General features: G+C 41.1%; 1 protein-coding gene across 2 annotated transcripts in view; it reads right to left on the bottom strand.

The window, feature by feature from the left end:
* uxs1 (UDP-glucuronate decarboxylase 1) overlaps nucleotides 1-21665 on the bottom strand; it is a 76506-nt gene that overhangs the window by 14517 nt on the left and 40324 nt on the right. For both annotated transcript variants that reach the window (XM_060929671.1, XM_060929672.1), the window contains 6 exons: nucleotides 19018-19198; nucleotides 15187-15291; nucleotides 10020-10079; nucleotides 8582-8703; nucleotides 3043-3162; nucleotides 2813-2856 (listed from right to left, as the gene is read on the bottom strand). In XM_060929671.1, the coding sequence (XP_060785654.1) occupies nucleotides 2813-2856; nucleotides 3043-3162; nucleotides 8582-8703; nucleotides 10020-10079; nucleotides 15187-15291; nucleotides 19018-19198 (632 nt within the window). The remainder of the gene's footprint in view (nucleotides 1-2812; nucleotides 2857-3042; nucleotides 3163-8581; nucleotides 8704-10019; nucleotides 10080-15186; nucleotides 15292-19017; nucleotides 19199-21665) is intronic.

Here is a 21665-nt window from a genome sequence, read left to right as displayed (position 1 = left end):
GTATATAGTTTAAATAAACCTTTTGATTCTTTTTCTACTTCCGCCTCACGCCTCTGCATTTGAGTCATCCCCCTGGTGGCCTAGTGGGGGTTTGCTGGATTATCACACCAACGAACCAGGTTCGAATCCCAGCAAAACCCTAACACCTGCACCTTACAGTGGCGGAGGCATAAAAAGAATGGACACGACACACCCAATGTTGCAATGGCAGATGAAAACCACATGATGCCAAGAATGTGCTTTTATTCACACATCATTTATTTAGCTCATGTGATCGCTCATTTCCTAAACTAAATTCATAATGGCACATGCTTTATTTTCCACACAAAAAGTCTTTTCAGAGCATATGAGGTCTTGTAAAAGTACATGAGGACTTTCAAAAGAAAGCTCTTCTGTCATTATTCCTTGACTGATTGCTCTTGGTTTTGTTTTACACAAGAGTGAGTGTTTGGTGTGACAAGTGGATCCATTTCAGTATTGCAAACTTTTCGGTATAATGAACTATTTGCACATCCCCCAAGGAGTTCGTTATAGCAGGGTTGCAGTGTAATTACTTTAGACAGGAGTTTGAATGTGACTGGTTAATTCTGAGAACAGTCACATTCCCCCTTTAAACAACCAGGTAATTATAATTTTTTTTTAATCCCAAAAATATTACTATTTGTTTTTCACTTTCAGTTTGTTGTTATATCATGTGAAAGTTAGAAAATGATCTGACATGGTTAATTTCTTTTTACCTCATAAAATCCTGTAATTTTAACAGCTATCTATATTTTATATACAGTGTAGGTTTAGCAGAACTACCACTATGCACGATGGTGTTTAAAGTATCAAACTGCAGTTTTTTAAATCGCTGGTCCTACAATAGCTTCTCAACGGTTACTTTCCAAACACTTTCAAACTGGTAACACTACCCATAGTTGTCCTCAACGCTGCAAATTTTGATGTATTTTAAAGTTATGCTGTGACAAAGAACTTTCTTACCCCATCAGACAATGACCAGAAGCAAAATTCTCAGGAGATACAAACTGACTTTACTGCCAATTTTTCAAATAATATAAAATAGTATGGGCGGCACGGTGGTGTAGTGGTTAGCGCCGTCGCCTCACAGCAAGAAGGTCCGGGTTCGAGCCCCGTGGCTGGCGAGGGCCTTTCTGTGAGGAGTTTGCATGTTCTCCCCGTGTCCGCGTGGGTTTCCTCCGGGTGCTCCGGTTTCCCCCACAGTCCAAAGACATGCAGGTTAGGTTAACTGGTGACTCTAAATTGACCGTAGGTGTGAGTGTGAGTGTGAATGGTTGTCTGTGTCTATGTGTCAGCCCTGTGATGACCTGGCGACTTGTCCAGGGTGTACCCCGCCTTTCGCCCGTAGTCAGCTGGGATAGGCTCCAGCTTGCCTGCGACCCTGTAGAACAGGATAAAGCGGCTAGAGATAATGAGATGAGATGAGATAAAATAGTATACTGGAAATTCAATAATTTTTTTGTGAGCGTGTTTTTTTTTTTCTGCCTCAAAAAAAAAATTCTATTAGAGGAAAATCCTGCCTGCCAGACCTCCCTAAAGAGCTGCTAGACCCCGACAGGCTCCTATTTTGGAACAGCTTTGGTCATAACCTATACACCTTTTTTCTGCAGAATGAATGCTTTCATCGATTTAGCCAATAGTACAGGCAGCCCACATCTTATAACCTGTATCTTGGGAACAATGACTCACTATAAAAAGATCCTTGTGTTGAATGTTTACAAAGATGCAGTGTTGGGTAGTTTGGGTGAAATAAATAATAAAAAAAAAAAACAAGAGATTTCAAACTTGACGGAATGAGACTACGTACCCACAGAAATACTCCATGCTTTTCAATGTCTGCATCTGTACATATTGAGATACGATACTGAACATGGAGCTCTCATGTGGCATGAGCATGATTCTAAACCTTAGGACTGAGCCCATGCAAATTTTTTATGTATTTTAAAAATACATTACATTACAGCCATTTAGCAGACGCTCTCATCCAGAGCGACGTACAACGAGCACACACAAATACAGTGTATATGTGTGCATGCGCCTGGGGAGCAGTTGGGATTTAGGTGCCTTGCTCAAGGGCACTTCAGCCATGGATTTTCCTGACTGTCCAGGGATCGAACGAGCAACCCTTTGGGCCCAAGGCTGCTTCTTAAACTTTAGGCCAAATTTTCTCTGAAATCATTTCAAAAGACAGAATTGCATTCAATGTTCTTGCTGCTCTCTTCAGGCAAAACTAATTACGCAAACCCTGCATGTTCAAATAAAAATGCTTACATTGGGGAGACAGTAAGGTTTTTAATAATGCCTATAATGGCTCACTAGCCTTGGCAGAAATTCATACAAACTTGGGGCAGAACTCTGGCCACCCCCAGAATTGGTGGGTTGTTGCTGAAATTGAATTTCAGGAAAATCAAGTGCTATTCAACCATGACCCATCTTTCAGTCCTCATTTTGTTGATCAATATTCCTAAATTATCAGCTATTGCCTCATGAGTATTTCATTAAAGTGAACTTTTCAGTGATTTTTAGAAACCATCAAATTATTCAGTGGTTTGTTGATTGAATGATGAAATGTTTAAACATATAAATTCAAACAGAAATAGAAATCTCCAATACTGTATATTTTTCTTATCCGGTGCTATACGTACACACAATAAACATGGCAGTTGGTTGGAACCAAAATATTGAAATAAAGCATACACTGAAACATGCAGTGTAGTGACCTATAGCACAAGTCAGACCACAGTGAACACTTGTGAGCAAATGTTAAATGTAAAACATTCTGATGGCTTACCTCACGTACTGAAATGCTCTGGTCTGCGAGCCTGAACCATAAACCTTTATTTAAAAAAAAAAAAAGGCACATACTTAAAAAACATTAGAGGTCCATTCTTAATACATTAAACAGAGAGTTATTACAGCATGTTAAATTGTGGTGCAACATTTAAAAAAAAATAAACAAACAAAAAAAAACCTGGGCCACCAGTACAGCATGTTACTTTAGAGCAGTGTGTGGAAGCTCACCGTTAGGGGCTCGCCCTGTAGAGCCTGCAAGATGAAGTTACTAACCACCCGCCCATCGTTCATATGCATGCGAGAACCAAACGTGTTGAAGATCCGTGCTACTCGCACCTCCACCCCTTCCTGAAGAACAAAAAGCAGGCTTATTACACACAAACACAAAATTTATTTTATTTCTCATCATCTGTAGCCACTTTAACCTGTTCTACAGGGTCGCAGGCAAGCTGGAGCCTATCCCAGCTGACTACGGGCGAAAGGCAGGGTACAACCTGGACAAGTCGCCAGATTATCACAGGGCTGACACATAGACACAGACAACCATTCACACTCACATTCACACCTACGGTCAATTTAGAGTCACCAGTTAACCTAACCTGCATGTCTTTGGACTGTGGGGGAAACCGGAGCACCCGGAGGAAACCCACGCGGACACGGGGAGAACATGCAAACTACGCACAGAAAGGCCCTCGCCGGCCCCAGGGCTCGAACCCAGGACCTTCTTGCTGTGAGGCGACAGCGCTAACCACTACACCACCGTGCCGCCCTATTTTATTTATATCTCATCTCATTATCTCTAGCCGCTTTATCCTGTTTTACAGGGTCGCAGGCAAGCTGGAGCCTATCCCAGCTGACTACAGGCGAAAGGCAGGGTACACCCTGGACAAGTCGCCAGCTTATCGCAGGGCTGACACAGACACAGACAACCATTCACACTCACACCTACGGTCAATTTAGAGTCACCAGTTAACCTAACCTGCATGTCTTTGGACTGTGGGGGAAACCGGAGCTCCCGGAGGAAACCCACGCGGACACGGGGAGAACATGCAAACTCCACACAGAAAGGCCCTCGCCGGCCACGGGGCTCGAACCCAGGACCTTCTTGCTGTGAGGCGACAGCGCTAACCACTACACCACCGTGCCGCCCTATTTTATTTTTATATATATATATATATATATATATATATAATGGCTAGCGTTGAGTGGTATATCAGATATATTCTATTCAGCTAGCATGATACTGAACGAGAGAGATGCAATTGATTATAACCTGATTAGACAAAGAGATGGTAGGAGAACTTCAAATATGTGATGACAGTTTGTTAATAAGAGACTAGCCTGAGGCGACACAGGGGTTCACTGGTGACAAATCTATATTTTCTTTTATAAATGCTGCTCCAATGCATTCCCCAATTTAACAGAGGATTAAAAAGGCAAAAAGGAGCAATAATAGCAATATCTAATACTGTACTGTAACACTAATACTGGCATTATGTATTTGTACCTCATTTCTAAAAGATATGGCCAAAAACAGTTCATGAAGAATTAAAAAAAAAAAAAAGCATGATTTAAATGGAGGATTTATGGATGTTTAAATAGCTGGAGGATTTGACTCATATCAGGAAATCATTAGGAAGACATTTAGAAGAAAAACAACCCATGTGAAAACTCTCTGAACTCAATTCTAATGGTCAACCAACATAACTTTCCATCAAAGTTAGCTTCTGTTTCAACAAAGGAGTTTTAGCCTCATCTCTTTTTCGCGTTAGTGACAATGAGATGAAGGCAACTTGTCTTAAAAACAACTTTTAAAAAAGTAACCTGTGGTATTTGGATAGTATTGATGATTTTTTTTTAATATGAATACTCATTTTAAATTTATTAAAGTGGAACACAAATTATTTAAAAAAAAAAGCACAAACAAGAAAATCTACAAGTCTGTATTTTGTGCTCTAATTTTTGCTAATTTTACACAGTCTGAAATCAATGACCTGTAAAAGGCAAAAAGAGAATACATGTTAAACTCTGGTAAATTCTGTTATCTGTCCTTCTGAAAATCTCTCCATGACGGTCATGCAGTTCTATGCATGCATCAAAGGCTGAGATAAAGAATGTGATGACATTACACAACAAGCATGGCTCCGGATGTGCTCAAGGAGATAAGAAAATAACTAATAAAGTGAAAATGATATTCTAGATCCAGTCTGATCTACTAAAGGCTACTGCCAATCACGCAGATGGATAGTCACAGCTTTGCAAGGCTTTGAGCAAGGCAAGATTGTCAAGGTAAAAAAAAAAAATGGAGAGCACAACCTTCACAGCGTGGAAATAAACATCTGCACGCACATTTTAAGGCCACCAAGCTTACCATTTAAAACTACTCATCATATTCCTCAAGGGATTTAGTAAATATGAAAAGTCACACAAGCCACATCTCAAACAATCCATGATTACAACTTCTTACCTTAAAATCACACGTTCCTGTTTTTTCTAGACTAAAATGGAACTGGTTCATTTAATAGTGTCCTCAGCAGAGAGAATAATCAACTGGTAAGGAAATGAAATTAGCAGGTCAGCCATTATACAATCTGCCAGGTACAGTCCCCTCCAGAAGTAAGTTTTCTTTTTCAGAATATTCTAAAAATTGTTATAATGGCTACGCCCAAAGCTTGTGCAATGACTCGAGTTTCCCCATTTCCTGAGCTTCAAAATGGCTTACTCTTCTCCCATAAATAACTCTCTGGTCTTCATGTTGGTTCATCCTTTTTAACAAGAAATGCAGTTTCACATGCAAAACCCAGGGCTCAAACCAAGAGTAGACATTCAGGGCTATTACTTTTTTTTTTTTAAGCAATCAGTCTGGGGGAAGCTGTGGCCTAATGGTTAGAGACGCAGCTTTGAGACCAAAAGGTTGCTGGTTTGATTCCCTGGACCAGCAGGAATGGCTGAAGTGCCCTTGAGCAAGTCACCTAACCTCCAACTGCTCCCCGGGCTGCTCTGCGCATGTTGTACATCGCTCTGGATAAGAGTGTCTGCTAAATGCCATTAATGTAATGATTTACCAGGGCACACATACACCACAAGAAACACTTGTAAGTCACATGTTCCAATATTTTTGATCACTTGGAAAAATGGGTGGGTTCAAACAAAAAAAGTGCCATGTTGCAAGTTAACACATCTAGATGTAAATATCAGGAAATAAAAGCTGAAATTCTGATCTGTTCTCTTCGATTCAGCTTTTGGTTTCAAACCCAAATGTCTTCAGTGAATAGCAAAACAAAAGAATTGGCCTTGCTGTGCCAATATTTTTTTTTTTAAAGATATTTTTTGGGGCTTTTTTCACCTTTATTGGATAGGACAGTGTAGAGACAGGAAATGAGCGGGAGAGAGAGATGGGGAGGGATCAGAAAATGACCTCAGGTCGGAATCGAACCCGGGTCCCCAGATTTATCGTATAGCGCCTTATCCACCTGAGCCACGGCGCCCCCACTACGCCAATATTTTTGGAAGAAACTGTGTACCACAGACAATGAGAGAGCAGAATTGACTAAGCATTAAAATTTATTATTTTTTTAAAGGAACAGTTGGGGCAAAATAAAAAGTACAGTTTTCTGTTCACCCCAAACGGCATGTGTGAGCTCCATGGAGTGTTTTGCTGTTTGTTTCTGTTATTCTGCAGTGGAGCTCTACAGACTATGCAGTTACTGAAAAATCAAAATGACAAACATTTACAGTTTACTTTCTACCTATTCTAGGAAAAATATTTTTGATACAGCAAATGTCGGGCAGCACGGTGGTGTAGTGGTTAGCGCTGTCGCCTCACAGCAAGAAGGTCCGGGTTCGAGCCCCGTGGCCGGCGAGGGCCTTTCTGTGTGGAGTTTGCATGTTCTCCCCGTGTCTGCGTGGGTTTCCTCCGGGTGCTCCGGTTTCCCCCACAGTCCAAAGACATGCAGGTTAGGCTAATTGGTGACTCTAAGAGGCTGTCCACACGGCAACGGATTCAGGTGAATCTGATAAAGTTGTTTATCGTTTCGGCCTGGCGTCCACACGGCACCGGCGTTTTGGGTGCCCCAAAACGAGAACGGGCTCCAGAGTGGAAAAATCTGGCAACGGCGCCGTTGCGAAGTCGTCTGGATGAGTAGAACGGATTTGTTTACGATGATGTCACAACCACATGACTAGAACAAGCAGCACTCTCGCTGTTTTGTATGAACCACTGCATTGCATTCACTTTTGTATACAGCTTTTCTTTTAAATAAACAAGTAACTGAACCATTTCTTGAATTTCTTTTTTTATTGGATAAGACTGCTTTTCAAAATGTTCACACACAATATAAAAAGTTATATAAATTATATAAAAATGCTTTTCAAAATGTTCACACACAATAAGAAAATTAAGTTATATAAAACTATGCACACTAATAAAACTAATTTGTACACACAGAAGGCATGATTTCCTCACGTAGTCGCAGCCATCGTCTTCTTGTTGTTGTGTGCTTGTTCCTGTGAGTGCTTCACGCCGGGTAGAAGGGGTTTATGCGCATGCGTCCTAATTCTTCTATTGTTCTGGTGTCTCCGATGGAACCGTCTTACAGCGCACGTAGAGGTCTGGCATGTGTATTGCATCGTTTTCAGCAAGCGTTGCGTTGCCATATGTACCTGATATTTTACTGATCCGTTGCCCATGTGGACGCGATATTTTTTTTAATAAAATCTCGTTGCCGTTGTCGTGTGGATGTAGCCTAAATTGACCGTAGGTGTGAATGGTTGTCTGTGTCTATGTGTCAGCCCTGTGATGACCTGGCGACTTGTCCAGGGTGTACCCCGCCTTTCGCCCGTAGTCAGCTGGGATAGGCTCCAGCTTGCCTGCGACCCTGTAGAACAGGATAAAGTGGCTACAGATAATGAGATGAGACAGCAAGTGTCTGAATCCCGATGATGACGCACCTTACTTGCTCTGAACTTCAAGACACTGGCTCAAGCTGTTAGACAAAGCTGTCTGATAAATCCTGCAACTCTGCATGGCAACAACCATCACAGCTCCTTATTTGCAGATGATGTGCAAATACTTGTCCCATGTCTACTCCTCAATTTAATACATTCTTCAACTATTTGATGAACTCAGATCCATCTCTGATTACAAGATCAACTGGACTAAATGAAACATTATGCCCATAAATGCTCTGGCCAGTTTAATACCAAAAGAAACTTTCATTTAGATTTGTTTCCATTATTACTACTACTCAAAAGGCTTGGTAAGCAGCTGATAAAATAAAGGGAGGGCCTTAGAGAGTCTGGATACCACATAAATTCTGTTCATCCACACCATTCAGGAATAACTACAGTCTCCTGTCTGGTGGGCATCCACTTCCTGCTTAGAGAGATAAAGGTATGTTTACGTTTAATGATTTGCTCAATTATTTGGGTCTGCGCAATCTCTTGGAGTTAAAATGTGATGTGTCATTGTGATTCCTATTACTGTAATCTGTGTGTAACTTCTGACACTCTCAGGGATTCATATGTAACAAGATTTAAAAATTATTAATAATCACAAAAGAACATGCAGATGTTCTTTACACAAAATTATGTAAAGGTTGTGAGATCTGCTACCAAATAAACATGAGGCTAAGATCCTTTAGTTTGCTCAACTCGTATTCTTTGTCCCCTTTTAAGACCAGTTTCCTCTCTTTCCTCCCTCACCTGTCTCTGCCAGCAAAAGCATGCTATAGAAATTAATTATTCCAAGTAACACTCTCAGACATACCTGTTTCATGTACGCATAACACATAGTTTCAGCCACACGCTTCCCTTCATCATAACAAGCCCTTGGTCCGATTGGGTTCACATGACCCCAGTAGTCTTCATTCTGAGGATGCACCTCCGGATCTAAATATATACAAACACACAGGGCAAATCATTTACCTACATGTTAATCTAATATGATAAGCTGTCCGATTCCCTACAAACTCATGAACATGCATAAATACAGTACACAGCCCTGGGAGGCTCACTTTGACGCACCCTGCTGAGCCGAGCCAGCTGAACAATGCACCGATGTGAGAGGGGAGACTGTGAAACAGCAACAGTGTGTGTGTGTGTTTCATTATAAGAGAATCAATTTGAGTGTCAGAGTGAGATGGTCATTAAGCCTGTCCTCAAGCTTCAAATCTCAACACTTGTCCATTTGTTTCAAATCACATCAGTGTCCTAAAGCACAGTTTTCTCAAAAGCTTCACTGAAAAGCAACAATAATTGCAGTTGAATAAGTTTAAAGGAACAGTCCACCGTACTTCCATAATGAAATATGCTCTTACCTGAATTGAGACGAGCTGCTCCGTACCTCTCCGAGCTTTGCGCGACCTCCCAGTCAGTCAGATGCAGTCAGACGCGCTGTCACTCCTGTTAGCAATGTAGCTAGGCTCAGCATGGCCAATGGTATTTTTCGGGGCTGTAGTTAGATGCGACCAAACTCTTCCACGTTTTTCCTGTTTACATAGGTTTATATGACCAGTGACATGAAACAAGTTCAGTTACACAAATTGAAATGTAGCGATTTTCTATGCTATGGAAAGTGCGCACTATAATGACAGGCGTACTAACACCTTCTGCGCGCTTCGGCAGCACATTGATATCTGAGCTCCGTATCAATGCGCTGCCGAAGCGCGCAGAAGGTGTTAGTATGCCTGTCATTATAGTGCGGACTTTCCATAGCATAGAAAATCGCCACATTTCAATTTGTGTAACTGAACTTGTTTCATATCACTGGTCATATAAACCTATGTAAACAGGAAAAACGTGGAAGAGTTTGGTCGCATCTAACTACAGCCCCAAAAAATACCATTGGCCATACTGAGCCTAGCTACATTGCTAACAGGAGTGACAGCGCGTCTGACTGACTGGGAGGTCGCGCAAAGCTCGGAGAGGTACGGAGCAGCTCGTCTCAATTCAGATAAGAGCATATTTCATTATGGAAGTACGGTGGACTGTTCCTTTAAGACTAATCCTCTTAAACTATTCATCTCTAAGTTTCAAACTGAGAGGAAAAAAAAACATAATAGCAGTCTTTAAAAAGCAAGATGACAAATTTCATTTAAGATGTCTGAAGTACTCGGACATTGTAATGCACCTTACTTGATTTTGATTGTCTTTACATGTGGAATGCTTAGAAAAAAACACTTTCATTATACATGATACTCCCATACCTCCGTAAACCTCTGACGTGGATGCAAGAAGTAGTCGAGCACCCACACGTTTCGCCAGCCCTGAGAATAGAGACAAGAAAAATCAATCCTCTTGTCAGCTGGATCAATTGTGTGCTTTATTACACTAAATATAGTAATCATGAGCCACAAGAAGTCACCCGTTTTAGTGAATATGAATCCAGAATTCCAGAAGGCTTACAATGGGCTTGAAAGCACTGTCTGAGTCAGTGCTGAGTGGCACAGGAGAGCAAACAGCAATATTTTTTTTATCACTTTATAGTTATTACTAAAATTCTCTCTCACGTCTTAAATGACTTCAAAAGTGCTATTTTAAACTATTTTCAGCTGAAAGATTTAAGTAATAACATTAATTAGGGATTAATAAGGGATTAATTATTAATATAAATATATACTTATCTAATACGGACAATCAAATATACTTATAGATTTTATTTCACATGAACAAACTCGATGCTTGAATCTTTCAAGTGACACCATACAAGGGAGATGAGATTACTAACGCGAGATTGCAGGACGGTGGCAGAGCTTTCAGGGGATCAGTTAATATCGTAGATTTCGATACAGCTGCATAAATCATTCCAGATTCACATGGTGTTTGGCTCATCTGCCACTTTTATTGGTGAAAGTATTTTTGAGTGATAACATGAAGCAGCACATGCTGATGTTAAAATGCAGAGTTTCTACACAAAATGTGTAACGCTTGGCAGGTCTGTATTATCTTCGGAGGAAATATACACACCCCTAATAATGCAGAACTGCAATTTTTTTTTTTATATTACTAAAAATTCCTGATGGTCCCAATGTAAAGTGTGTTCTGTTACATTTTCTTGAATACCCCATTGAATTAACATCAAAAAGTAGCAAGAGTGGTTAATTGGGGGAAAAAATTAAAACAGGGTGTAAATACTTTTGTACACATGAAAGAGCTGCTGATAGATTTTGAAATATACTGTAACTTCAAATCATTAAATTAACTAAATACCGCCTTATTGAATATTCTATTGGTATTATGTACAACCCCGATTCCAAAAAAGTTGGGACAAAGTACAAATTGTAAATAAAAACGGAATGCAATAATTTACAAATCTCAAAAACTGATATTGTATTCACAATAGAACATAGACAACATATCAAATGTCGAAAGTGAGACATTTTGAAATTTCATGCCAAATATTGGCTCATTTGAAATTTCATGACAGCAACACATCTCAAAAAAGTTGGGACAGGGGCAATAAGAGGCTGGACAAGTTAAAGGTACAAAAAAGGAACAGCTGGAGGACCAAATTGCAACTCATTAGGTCAATTGGCAATAGGTCATTAACATGACTGGGCATAAAAAGAGCATCTTGGAGTGGCAGCAGCTCTCAGAAGTAAAGATGGGAAGAGGATCACCAATCTCCCTAATTCTGCACCGACAAATAGTGGAGCAATATCAGAAAGGAGTTCGACAGTGTAAAATTGCAAAGAGTTTGAACATATCATCATCTACAGTGCATAATATCATCAAAAGATTCAGAGAATCTGGAAGAATCTCTGTGCGTAAGGGTCAAGGCCGGAAAACCATACTGGGTGCCCGTGATCTTCGGGCCCTTAGACGGCACTGCATCACATACAGGCATGCTTCTGTATTGGAAATCACAAAATGGGCTCAGGAATATTTCCAGAGAACATTATCTGTGAACACAATTCACCGTGCCATCCGCCGTTGCCAGCGAAAACTCTATAGTTCAAAGAAGAAGCCGTATCTAAACATGATCCAGAAGCGCAGACGTCTTCTCTGGGCCAAAGCTCATTTAAAATAGACTGTGGCAAAGTGGAAAACTGTTCTGTGGTCAGACGAATCAAAATTTGAAGTTCTTTATGGAAATCAGGGACGCCGTGTCATTCGGACTAAAGAGGAGAAGGACGACCCAAGTTGTTATCAGTGCTCAGTTCAGAAGCCTGCATCTCTGATGGTATGGGGTTGCATTAGTGCGTGTGGCATGGGCAGCTTACACATCTGGAAAGACACCATCAATGCTGAAAGGTATATCCAGGTTCTAGAGCAGGGGTCACCAAACTACGGCCCGCGGGCCAGATCCGGCCCGCCACCCCCTTTTGACCGGCCCCCCAGCCCCTCTGCCCCCCATCACTTGAACCGGCCCTATGAGGCAATCCCCAAAAGTGGTCATGGCTTATTTTTTAAATTGCTTTTTGGCAAATAACAACATGTCTGCATCTTGTATTTTGTTGATTTTATCAATTAAAATTGATATTTAGTTATAAAATGAACTATTCATATTTTCCGAATTTTCGTCGTATGCTCGCGATCAAGCAGTGACAGGCAGCGCACGCGCAGAGAACTGTCAGTGTTCAGGACAGCAAAATGGCGAGTGGTAAGCGAAAAGCTGACGGAGAGTGCAGAGTTTTTAAAGAACAGTGGGCCACCGATTATTTTTTCGTTCAGTGTAAGGACCGTGCAGTTTATCTTGTATGTAAAGAAAGTGTGCCGGTTTTCAAATAATATAATCTGCGTCGTCACTATGAAACCCGCCACAAAGAGTATGCTAGTTTGCGAGGGCAAACAAGAGAAGACAGGATTCGGAGGATGAAATGCGGACTGGCTGCACAACAGAATGTATTCCTTCCCCAAACCCAGATCAACCAGGCTGCTGTCTGAGCTAGCTATAAGGTAGCTCACCTACTAGCTACCCATGGAAAGCCGTTTACTGATGGGGACTTTGTTAAAGTATGCATGCTTGCTGTGGCCGAGGTGGTGTGTCCCGACAAAAAGGATGCGCTCGACGCGGCGGCGAGTCTCTCCGCACCTACTATGACCAGGCGAACCGAAGATTTGGGGGACAACGTGTATGACCAGCTGAATGAGAAAGCATCAGAATTCGAGTTTTTTTGCTTTGGCCATGGATGAGAGCAATGACGTGCAGGACACAGCACAACTGCTGTGATCTATTGATCTATTGCTCATATTATTATAATTTCACTGTTTTTTAAAATGTATTTATTTTATAGGCCTATTTATTTGACCTTTATTAAGTGCTGCATACAATTATTATTTATATTATTAATAATATCAACAGGCCTACCTACAATTTATAATTTTCCACTCACCTTTGCCAGTGTCAATCACCTCAAATAGGCAGATGTTTCCTTGACAGCTTTGATGTTATTTTTATTAGAAAATAAATAAATGGAATATCTGTGGTATTTCAAATTAAAACAAAGTGTGAAGACTCGATTACTACTTTTGCAAACCACCAGTAAAGATAAACAAATGTGCCAGGAATCAAGTGTTGATATAGTAGTATGGATATGAGTGATTCCACGCTTATGGGTACTGAAATGGGGACATGAACTTATTTTTAAAAATTCACCTAAAACCATTTCTTTTTTTTACCATCTGGTCACAAAACATGTAATCTTTAATGAATAATATGTTAAAAGATAACTTTAATTTTCTGAGATGTAATAAAAACATATTTATATGCCAAAGTCAGAACGTAACAGAAGTGTTGTGGACATATATATTCTCAATTTTAACAATGTAGAATTACTTTTTGAAACATAGGAAGGTGATGTTTTAGCAAATATAATTAATAAACATGTGTAGTAGAATAAACATACACATTCTTTCAATAAGATTAACATGGTATATAGCTAGATTGTAATTAATTTGTAACAGACGCGAGATGGACAATCGTAACAGAAGTAATGTAACAGACATCATTTTGGAACTCATAGGCTTGACTTTGGCATATAAATATGTTTTTATTACATCTCAGAAAATTAAAGTTATCTTTTAACATATCATTCATTAAAGATTACATGTTTTGTGACCTGATGGTAAAAAAAGAAATGGTTTTAGGTGAATAAGTTCATGTCCCCATTTCAGTACCCATAAGCGTGGAATCACTCATATAGTAGTGGGGATGGCCGTGCCAGGCTAGTAATCTCTACTACACAATGAGGCCTGCTGGTGGTCATATTTGTCTGGGTCATACAATTCTATGTGATATAGCTGACCCGACCCCGGCCCCCATCACAGTCAGGAACGACAATGTGGCCCCCAGAGAAAAAAAGTTTGGTGACCCCTGTTCTAGAGCAACAAATGCTCCCATCCAGACGACGTCTCTTTCAGGGAAGACCTTACATTTTCCAACATGACAATGCCAAACTACATACTGCATCAATTACAGCATCATGGCTGCGTAGAAGAAGGGTCCGAGTACTGAACTGGCCAGCCTGCAGTCCAGATCTTTCACCCATAGAAAACATTTGGCGCATCATAAAACAGAAGATACGACAAAAAAGACCTAAGACAGTTGAGCAACTAGAATCCTACATTAGACAAGAATGGGTTAACATTCCTATCCCTAAACTTGAGCAACTTGTCTCCTCAGTCCCCAGACGTTTACAGACTGTTGTAAAGAGAAAAGGGGATGTCTCACAGTGGTAAACATGGCCTTGTCCCAACTTTTTTGAGATGTGTTGTTGTCATGAAATTTAAAATCGCCTAATTTTTCTCTTTAAATGATACATTTTCTCAGTTTAAACATTTGATATGTCATCTATGTTCTATTCTGAATAAAATATGGAATTTTGAAACTTCCACATCGTTGCATTCCATTTTTATTTACAATTTGTACTTTGTCCCAACTTTTTTTGGAATCGAGGTTGTAAAAATGCTGGGTAGTTGTTTACTGTAAGCTACTGCAGTTTTTTTTTTTTGCTTTTTTTTTGTCAGGCAACTGGCCATATTTCATAGCTCTTATTTTAAAATATCTCACTGAAGTGGAGATCATGAAACTTCCTAGTAACAAACCTGGCTGCTTGTGTAATAAAGTGATTCGTTCTTCTAATGGAAGAAAAATACAAAGATGTCATGTCCCTGTGTTCACAATGACACTTCAAGTCAAGGCAGAGTGATGCAAGGATAAGGCAAGCATTCAAGGTACAGCCATTAAAAAACGAAGAGCTTTCACTCAGCCAGTACCCGCTTATCACTGGAAGTTGGAGAGTAACAAAAGATTGCTACTGCAGCTAGAAAGGCGCGGGGGGGATCGAGTTCTCATTTTCAGGACACGCACATAAAAACACTCTGTGTACACTCTGCTATCGCATGATGTGAACACTGTGTGACAAAACTTACCAAGCATATTAAGAGTGCCAATCGTGTTGGTTTTTAGAGTCTTGATGGGATTATACATATAATTGGGAGGTGATGCAGGAGAGGCCAAGTGATAGATCTGATCCACTAAAAAGAAAAGAAAAAAAAAATAAAGGCAAAAATGCTTCAATACACTGCAAAGGGCTATGTATCAGTTTGCATCAGCAGGTTACAAAACTAGTAGTATGAAATAATTGTCCAAACACGAGCACATTTCCTGCAACAATCAATAAAACAAATGTATTCTGGTCCTTAATATGTAGCATGTACAAGCACATGCGCACGCACACACACCTCTTCACTAAGGCCAAGTTTACATTAGACCGTATCTGTCTCGTTTTCTTCGCGGATGCACTGTCTGTTTACATTAAAACGCCTGCAAACGCCGGGAAACCGCCAGGGTCCACGTATTCAATCCAGATCGTGTCTGGTCCGGTACTGTGTAAACATTGAGAATACGCGGATACGATGTGCTGAGCTCTAGCTGGCGTCGTCATTGGACAACGTCACTGTGACATCCACCTTCCTGATTCGCTGGCGTTGGTCATGTGACGCGACTGCTGAAAAACGGCGCGGACTTCCGCCTTGTATCACCTTTCATTACAGATTATAAAAGTATGAAAATACTGCAAATACTGATGCAAATACTGCCCATTGTGTAGTTATGATTGTCTTTAGGCTTGCCATCCTTCCACTTGCAAGTGGTAAGTGACGCTCATGCCCGACATGCACTGAGATCACACACACAGCGGCTCAGTCCCAAATCACTGCTCGTGCGCTTCACTCGCGCGCTCTGTGAGCTGCGCAGGGCCGGAGTGCGCACCCTCCAGAGGGCACTCGCTGTTCAGGGCGGAGTGATTTGGAGCGCAGGATGCCTGCGGAGCCGAGCGTATCCGTGTACTGGCGTTGCTGTGTGCACGCGAATCGTGTATTGGCGTTGCTGTGTGCACACTAATCGTTTTAAAAACGTTAATCTGATGATCCGCTGATACGGTCTAATGTAAACCCCACCTAAGCCCACTGGCAAAAGGCAAGACTGATAAAGAGGAGATGTAGGAAAATAACACATTCAGTTTCAAGACAAATAATAAGGAGGCAGCGGCACCATGCTGCCACAGTGAAAGTCATCTATGGATTAGTAACTGAAAATTCAGGTCTCTAGTGGACAGACTGGTAGCAAAGCACTAGTATAAGTTAGATAACTGCACAATACACAAATGTTAAATCTATGTTGGAACGGAGGGGAAGGGGGGGGGGGGGGGGAAGCACAGCGTTCCAGTAGTTTCTGGTGAGGTGACAAAGGTACATCATTTTTTGAATTTAATAATAGAACAGAGAAGCATCAATGCTGGCTTTTTTTTTTTTACACAAACGAGAAAGTAACAGACACATGCAGCACAATCAGTTGACTGCATTGCTTTTAGAAGAAAGTCACTGTAGAGTCAGTGCTATAAGGTCGCTAAATTGAGGCTTCAATCCCAAATGGACAGACAAGATGGACAGCTGTTCACTCCTGGTAGTTTCATGCGTCTTGATTGCATCATGAGCACTGTGATTGCATTAAAATAGCATTAAAACATGCCATTTCCTTAAATAATCATTTCACCAAGAAATTGAAATTCAGGATGCTAAAATTATATAACTGCATATATTGTTAAATAAATAATAGCTGTGCAAATTAGTAGACCAAGCCACATAAATAGTCTATAAACAGTAGGACCACGCACAGATCATGCGAAGAATGGTAATAGGAAAAGTGTACGAGAGGAGATGCACTATATTGCCAAAAGTATTTGCTCACCCATCCAAATTATCGGAATCAGGTGTTCCAATCACTTCCATGACCACAGGTGTATAAAATCAAGCACCGAGGCATGCAGACTGTTTTTACAGTTTGGAGCTGGCCCCTTCCTCTTCCAACATGACTGTGCACCAGTGCACAAAGCAAGGTCCATAAAGACATGGATGACAGAGTCTGGTGTGGATGAACTTGACTGGCCTGCACAGAGTCCTGACCTCAACCCGACAGAACACCTTTGGGATGAATTAGAGCGGAGACTGAGAGCCAGGCCTTCTCGTCCAACATCAGTGTGTGACCTCACAAATGCGCTTCTGGAAGAATGGTCAAAAATTCCCATAAACACACTCCTAAACCTTGTGGACAGCCTTCCCAGAAGAGTTGAAGCTGTTCTAGTTGCAAAGGGTGGACCGACGTCATACTGAACCCTATGGATTAGGAATGGGATGTCACTTACAGTAAGCTCATATGTGAGTCAAGGCAGGTGAGCGAATACTTTTGGCAATATAGTGTATGTTGTGGCCAGTATGCACCTTTTAGTATAAAGAATTTAATTCATAGAAAGCATGAAAAATGTTCAATCCGTTGTTGGGGGGGGGGGCTCAACCTGTTACATGAATCAAATGTGGTTTGAGTGATAATAATAATAATAATAATAATAATAATAATTTCTTTTCTTTTTTGTGTAGTTTGATGTTTGTTTTTGTCTGCCGGTTGTGGTGTAGCTCCGGACCCAGTTTTGGGCGTCGGTTCCCTCCAGGCCTTGGTTCGCCATGGGTGATGCCTGTGCTCCTCGCTATGGACTGCAGTGAGCGTATTGCTCATTTTAACATCATGGTTGTCCAGCGCTCTGTGCAGCGGTGCTTTAGTGCTTGGCGTGATGTTCTGAGCGATGTTGCTCGGTAGCGTCACAGCAGCTGTGCAGGCGGTTTGGGACATACCAGCGCTCTGCGTGGCGGTGCATCTGTGCTCGCTTTGTGGATCCATGGCGTGGTGTTCCGAGTGATGTTGCCCGGCGGCATCGCGGCGGCTGTGCTGGCAGTGTGGGACTTGTTATCGTGCACCTTTTGGTGGGACTGTAGCTGCTACACCATTGGAATGACATCCTGACCTTTATTTGGTGGACTTTTTTTTCCCCTATAATTGTAAAGCGGGGCCGCACGGTGGTGTAGTGGTTAGCGCTGTCGCCTCACAGCAAGAAGGTCCGGGTTCGAGCCCCGTGGCCGGCGAGGACCTTTCTGTGTGGAGTTTGCATGTTCTCCCCGTGTCCACGTGGGCTTCCTCCGGGTGCTCCGATTTCCCCCACAGTCCAAAGACATGCAGGTTAGGTTAACTGGTGACTCTAAATTGACCGTAGGTGTGAATGTGAGTGTGAATGGTTGTCTGTGTCTATGTGTCAGCCCTGTGATGACCTGGCGACTTGTCCAGGGTGTACCCCGCCTTTCGCCCGTAGTCAGCTGGGATAGGCTCCAGCTTGCCTGCGACCCTGTAGAACAGGATAAAGCAGCTACAGAAAGCGACCTTGGGTTTTGAGAAAGGCGCTATATAAATTGAACTATTTATCATCATATCACAAAATTATTTTGTTGTACCCTTTTACATTTCTTCAAATAGATAATCACATGTGAGTGTGTGGTATAGAAACCTAGGAAAACAACAACAAAAAAGTCTGATATCATGAGTACATATACTATAAATCTGACACATGGGTAGAACAAAGAACAACCGCTTTCCTGTTTTTTGACTCAGCAGGTAAAATAATTTGTTCTAATGAAGTACAAGAGTAAATATTTAAGTATGTAATGTTACTTTTACAAGAAGGACTCCTTTCAAAACTAGATACTACTCTAGTACTATAGTATTAATGACATCTGATATTTGCAAACGAAAATTTGAGAGAACAATTTTCTTGTATGGTTCCATGTGTTCTCTTGTATAATCTTTAATCACAGCACCTTAATCACCAAGCAGATTTTCGTTTTCTTCAGAAAGTGTAGGAGCACAGGAATACTCACCTTCAATATAGAGCGGTTCCACCACATCATGGTTGATGAGCTCAAAGTTCTCATGGCCAATCCAGTGCTCTACATTGCGCTTGCGGCCAGTAAAAAAGTTATCAACCACAGTCACCTCATGACCGTCCATCATCAGTTTGTCAGTCAGGTGGGAGCCCACAAAGCCTGCACCGCCAGTGATCTACAGCCAGAGAAAGTCCATTAAACGACTAATTACATTGCAATGCAAGAGCTAGCTTCCATCAGGAATCCTAGCATGAGAGTTATGTGACACTAACACTACGTTCACACTGCAAGGCTTAATGCTCAATTCCGATTTTTTTGTGAAATCCGATTTTTTTGTGAGGTCGTTCACATTAACAAATATATGTGACTTGTATGTGATCCTCAGTATGAATGAAAAGTGACCTAAAAGTGTTCCGCATGCGCATTGCAGGATACGACGACGTCACACGCAGTGAGCATGGCCAGTGTTTACGGAAGTAACCTAAAGTTTCCTGTGTATGACAGTAGCCAGCATGGAGTACCTGGCGATGATGCAGTTGTTGTTGCGACGGAGCCAGAACATGCACAATAGCCTGATGTTAAGGAGGAGGTTGAGAAGGAAGAGGGCAAGGGTTTTGGCTCAGGCGTTCTGCGGGGTAGTGACTGCAACCTCCGTTCAAAGGAACATCAAAGCCATGTTGTAACTTTTTTTGAGAGACCCGCCGCCTACTTCAGCGCAGAATAATGACGTTTGTGGCTTGTTGATGACGTGTAAGTCGGATGAATGCGACCTGGCGGTTCAGACTGAAGTTGCATATGAAAAGATCGGATAGGAATCGGAATTAGGACCACATATCCAAACGGCCTGGGTCGGATTTGAAAAAAATCGGATCTGTGTCGTTCATATTGTCAATAAAAGATCGGATACAGGTCACATATGGGCGAAAAAAATCGGATTTGAGTCACTTCAGCCTGCAGTGTGAACATAGTGTAAATAGGTCTGAATGTCTTCCACCCATCCTTCCATCTTATTAATCGCTTCTACACATCGTACTGACGTACTACTCACATGCTAAATCACCCACGTCAAAGCAAATGATACTAATTTCCTTGCATCACTGCAACTTCTTTTTTCTATGTCTATATTCTCTAATTGAATATCTGTTCAACTGATTAATTCATTTAGTGCATTACATTGCTGCAGAACACTTCCATTCCAAGGGAGGTAAGATCCTCAATACTGACTCGTTCTAACTCAATTTGTGCCCAATAGCACACAACCCTTTTAGTTGGCAGACTTCTTACTTTTTGCTGCAATTTCTTCTATTTCTGAGTGACACAGCGTTCAAGATAGCCGGTATCGCACCGCAAAATGCGACCCAATTTTGAAGCATTGCTAATCAATTTCCCCAGTGTATCGCACAGAAATGCGATGCAAAAAATTGGCCAACTTCTCTAAGAAAATTATAAGCTTTCCTTATTTCCTAACATTCCCAGGGTAACTGGGTTAGTCAGTCGCTGATTATCCAGCAGGGGATCGATGAATGATGGATGGATAAATTACTAAATTTATAATAATAATAATAATAATATGCTTTCCATGATCGCGGTAAACAGACAGAAAACACGGAATCCAGTATTTGAAATGGAATGTCCAAAAAGTTTACTTGCACAAATTAAAACTAATTATTTTATATCAGCCATTATGGTGTCGGACTTCACCTTTAACTTCATTGGGGCATTATAACTTTTAAGCATAAATACTTTTAAGCATTACTGATGAATTTAGAAGTACACCAAAACCTTTAACATTACTCAGAACTCTTGACCACAAAATTAGCTTTAAAATGAGAGCTCAAATAGATGACATTCCTAGCTGGATATGTGTAATGACCAAAAATCGGTCTTAAAGCGTGCTGTAGTAGTTGTACCATTCCATTTGCATATTAACATAATGATATAAAGGCTCACTGCAATAAAACATTGTTGTAAACTTGTCATAAAACTCATGTCTTTATTTTCTGTCACTCACACATTTATTACTTAAAGCAGATACGCAGAGCCATGGCCTCACTTTCATTTATAAATGCCTTGAGACCTCAAGAATGGCACAGGAATAGTTTTAAGCGTTAACAATAAATCTAATATAGTAATTTTTACGATTAAAGTGATTCATACAGGTAGCGGTCTGAGTGAATGACCTTGACGTCCGTAACGTCACAGCAGGAAGTCTATCGGTCTCATCGCCATTTCCGCTATACTAAAACACAGAGCTGACTGCAACTCTGATCCTCCATTTTGAGCTAATTTATCGCCATGCCACGTAGATGTGTTTTTGGCCGGTGCAGCAACACGACAGAAGCTGGATTTACGTTGCATTCCTGGCCCAAGAATGTTCAAACTGCAAAGATTTGGATGCATTTTGCGAGAAGTTCACGGGCACGTTGATGTCTATGAAGTGGTCTCTCCTCTGCTCTGTACATTTTACTGAAGGCTCGTACAAAACCTCTGATCTGTTGAAGAGCGTTGGCTATAAGCCCGTATTGAAAGAGGGTGCAGTATCAACAATTAAAGAAAAAGAAAACTACAAGAAAAGAAAAAGTATTTTATTTTAAAAGGAAAGTGAGTTCAGTTGCACCAGTCCTCCCGGAGCATGAGCTGAG

This window comes from Neoarius graeffei, chromosome 9 (genome assembly GCF_027579695.1).
Source record: "Neoarius graeffei isolate fNeoGra1 chromosome 9, fNeoGra1.pri, whole genome shotgun sequence".
Lineage (NCBI taxonomy): Eukaryota > Metazoa > Chordata > Actinopteri > Siluriformes > Ariidae > Neoarius > Neoarius graeffei.
This window is presented reverse-complemented; position numbering and strand designations above follow the sequence as displayed.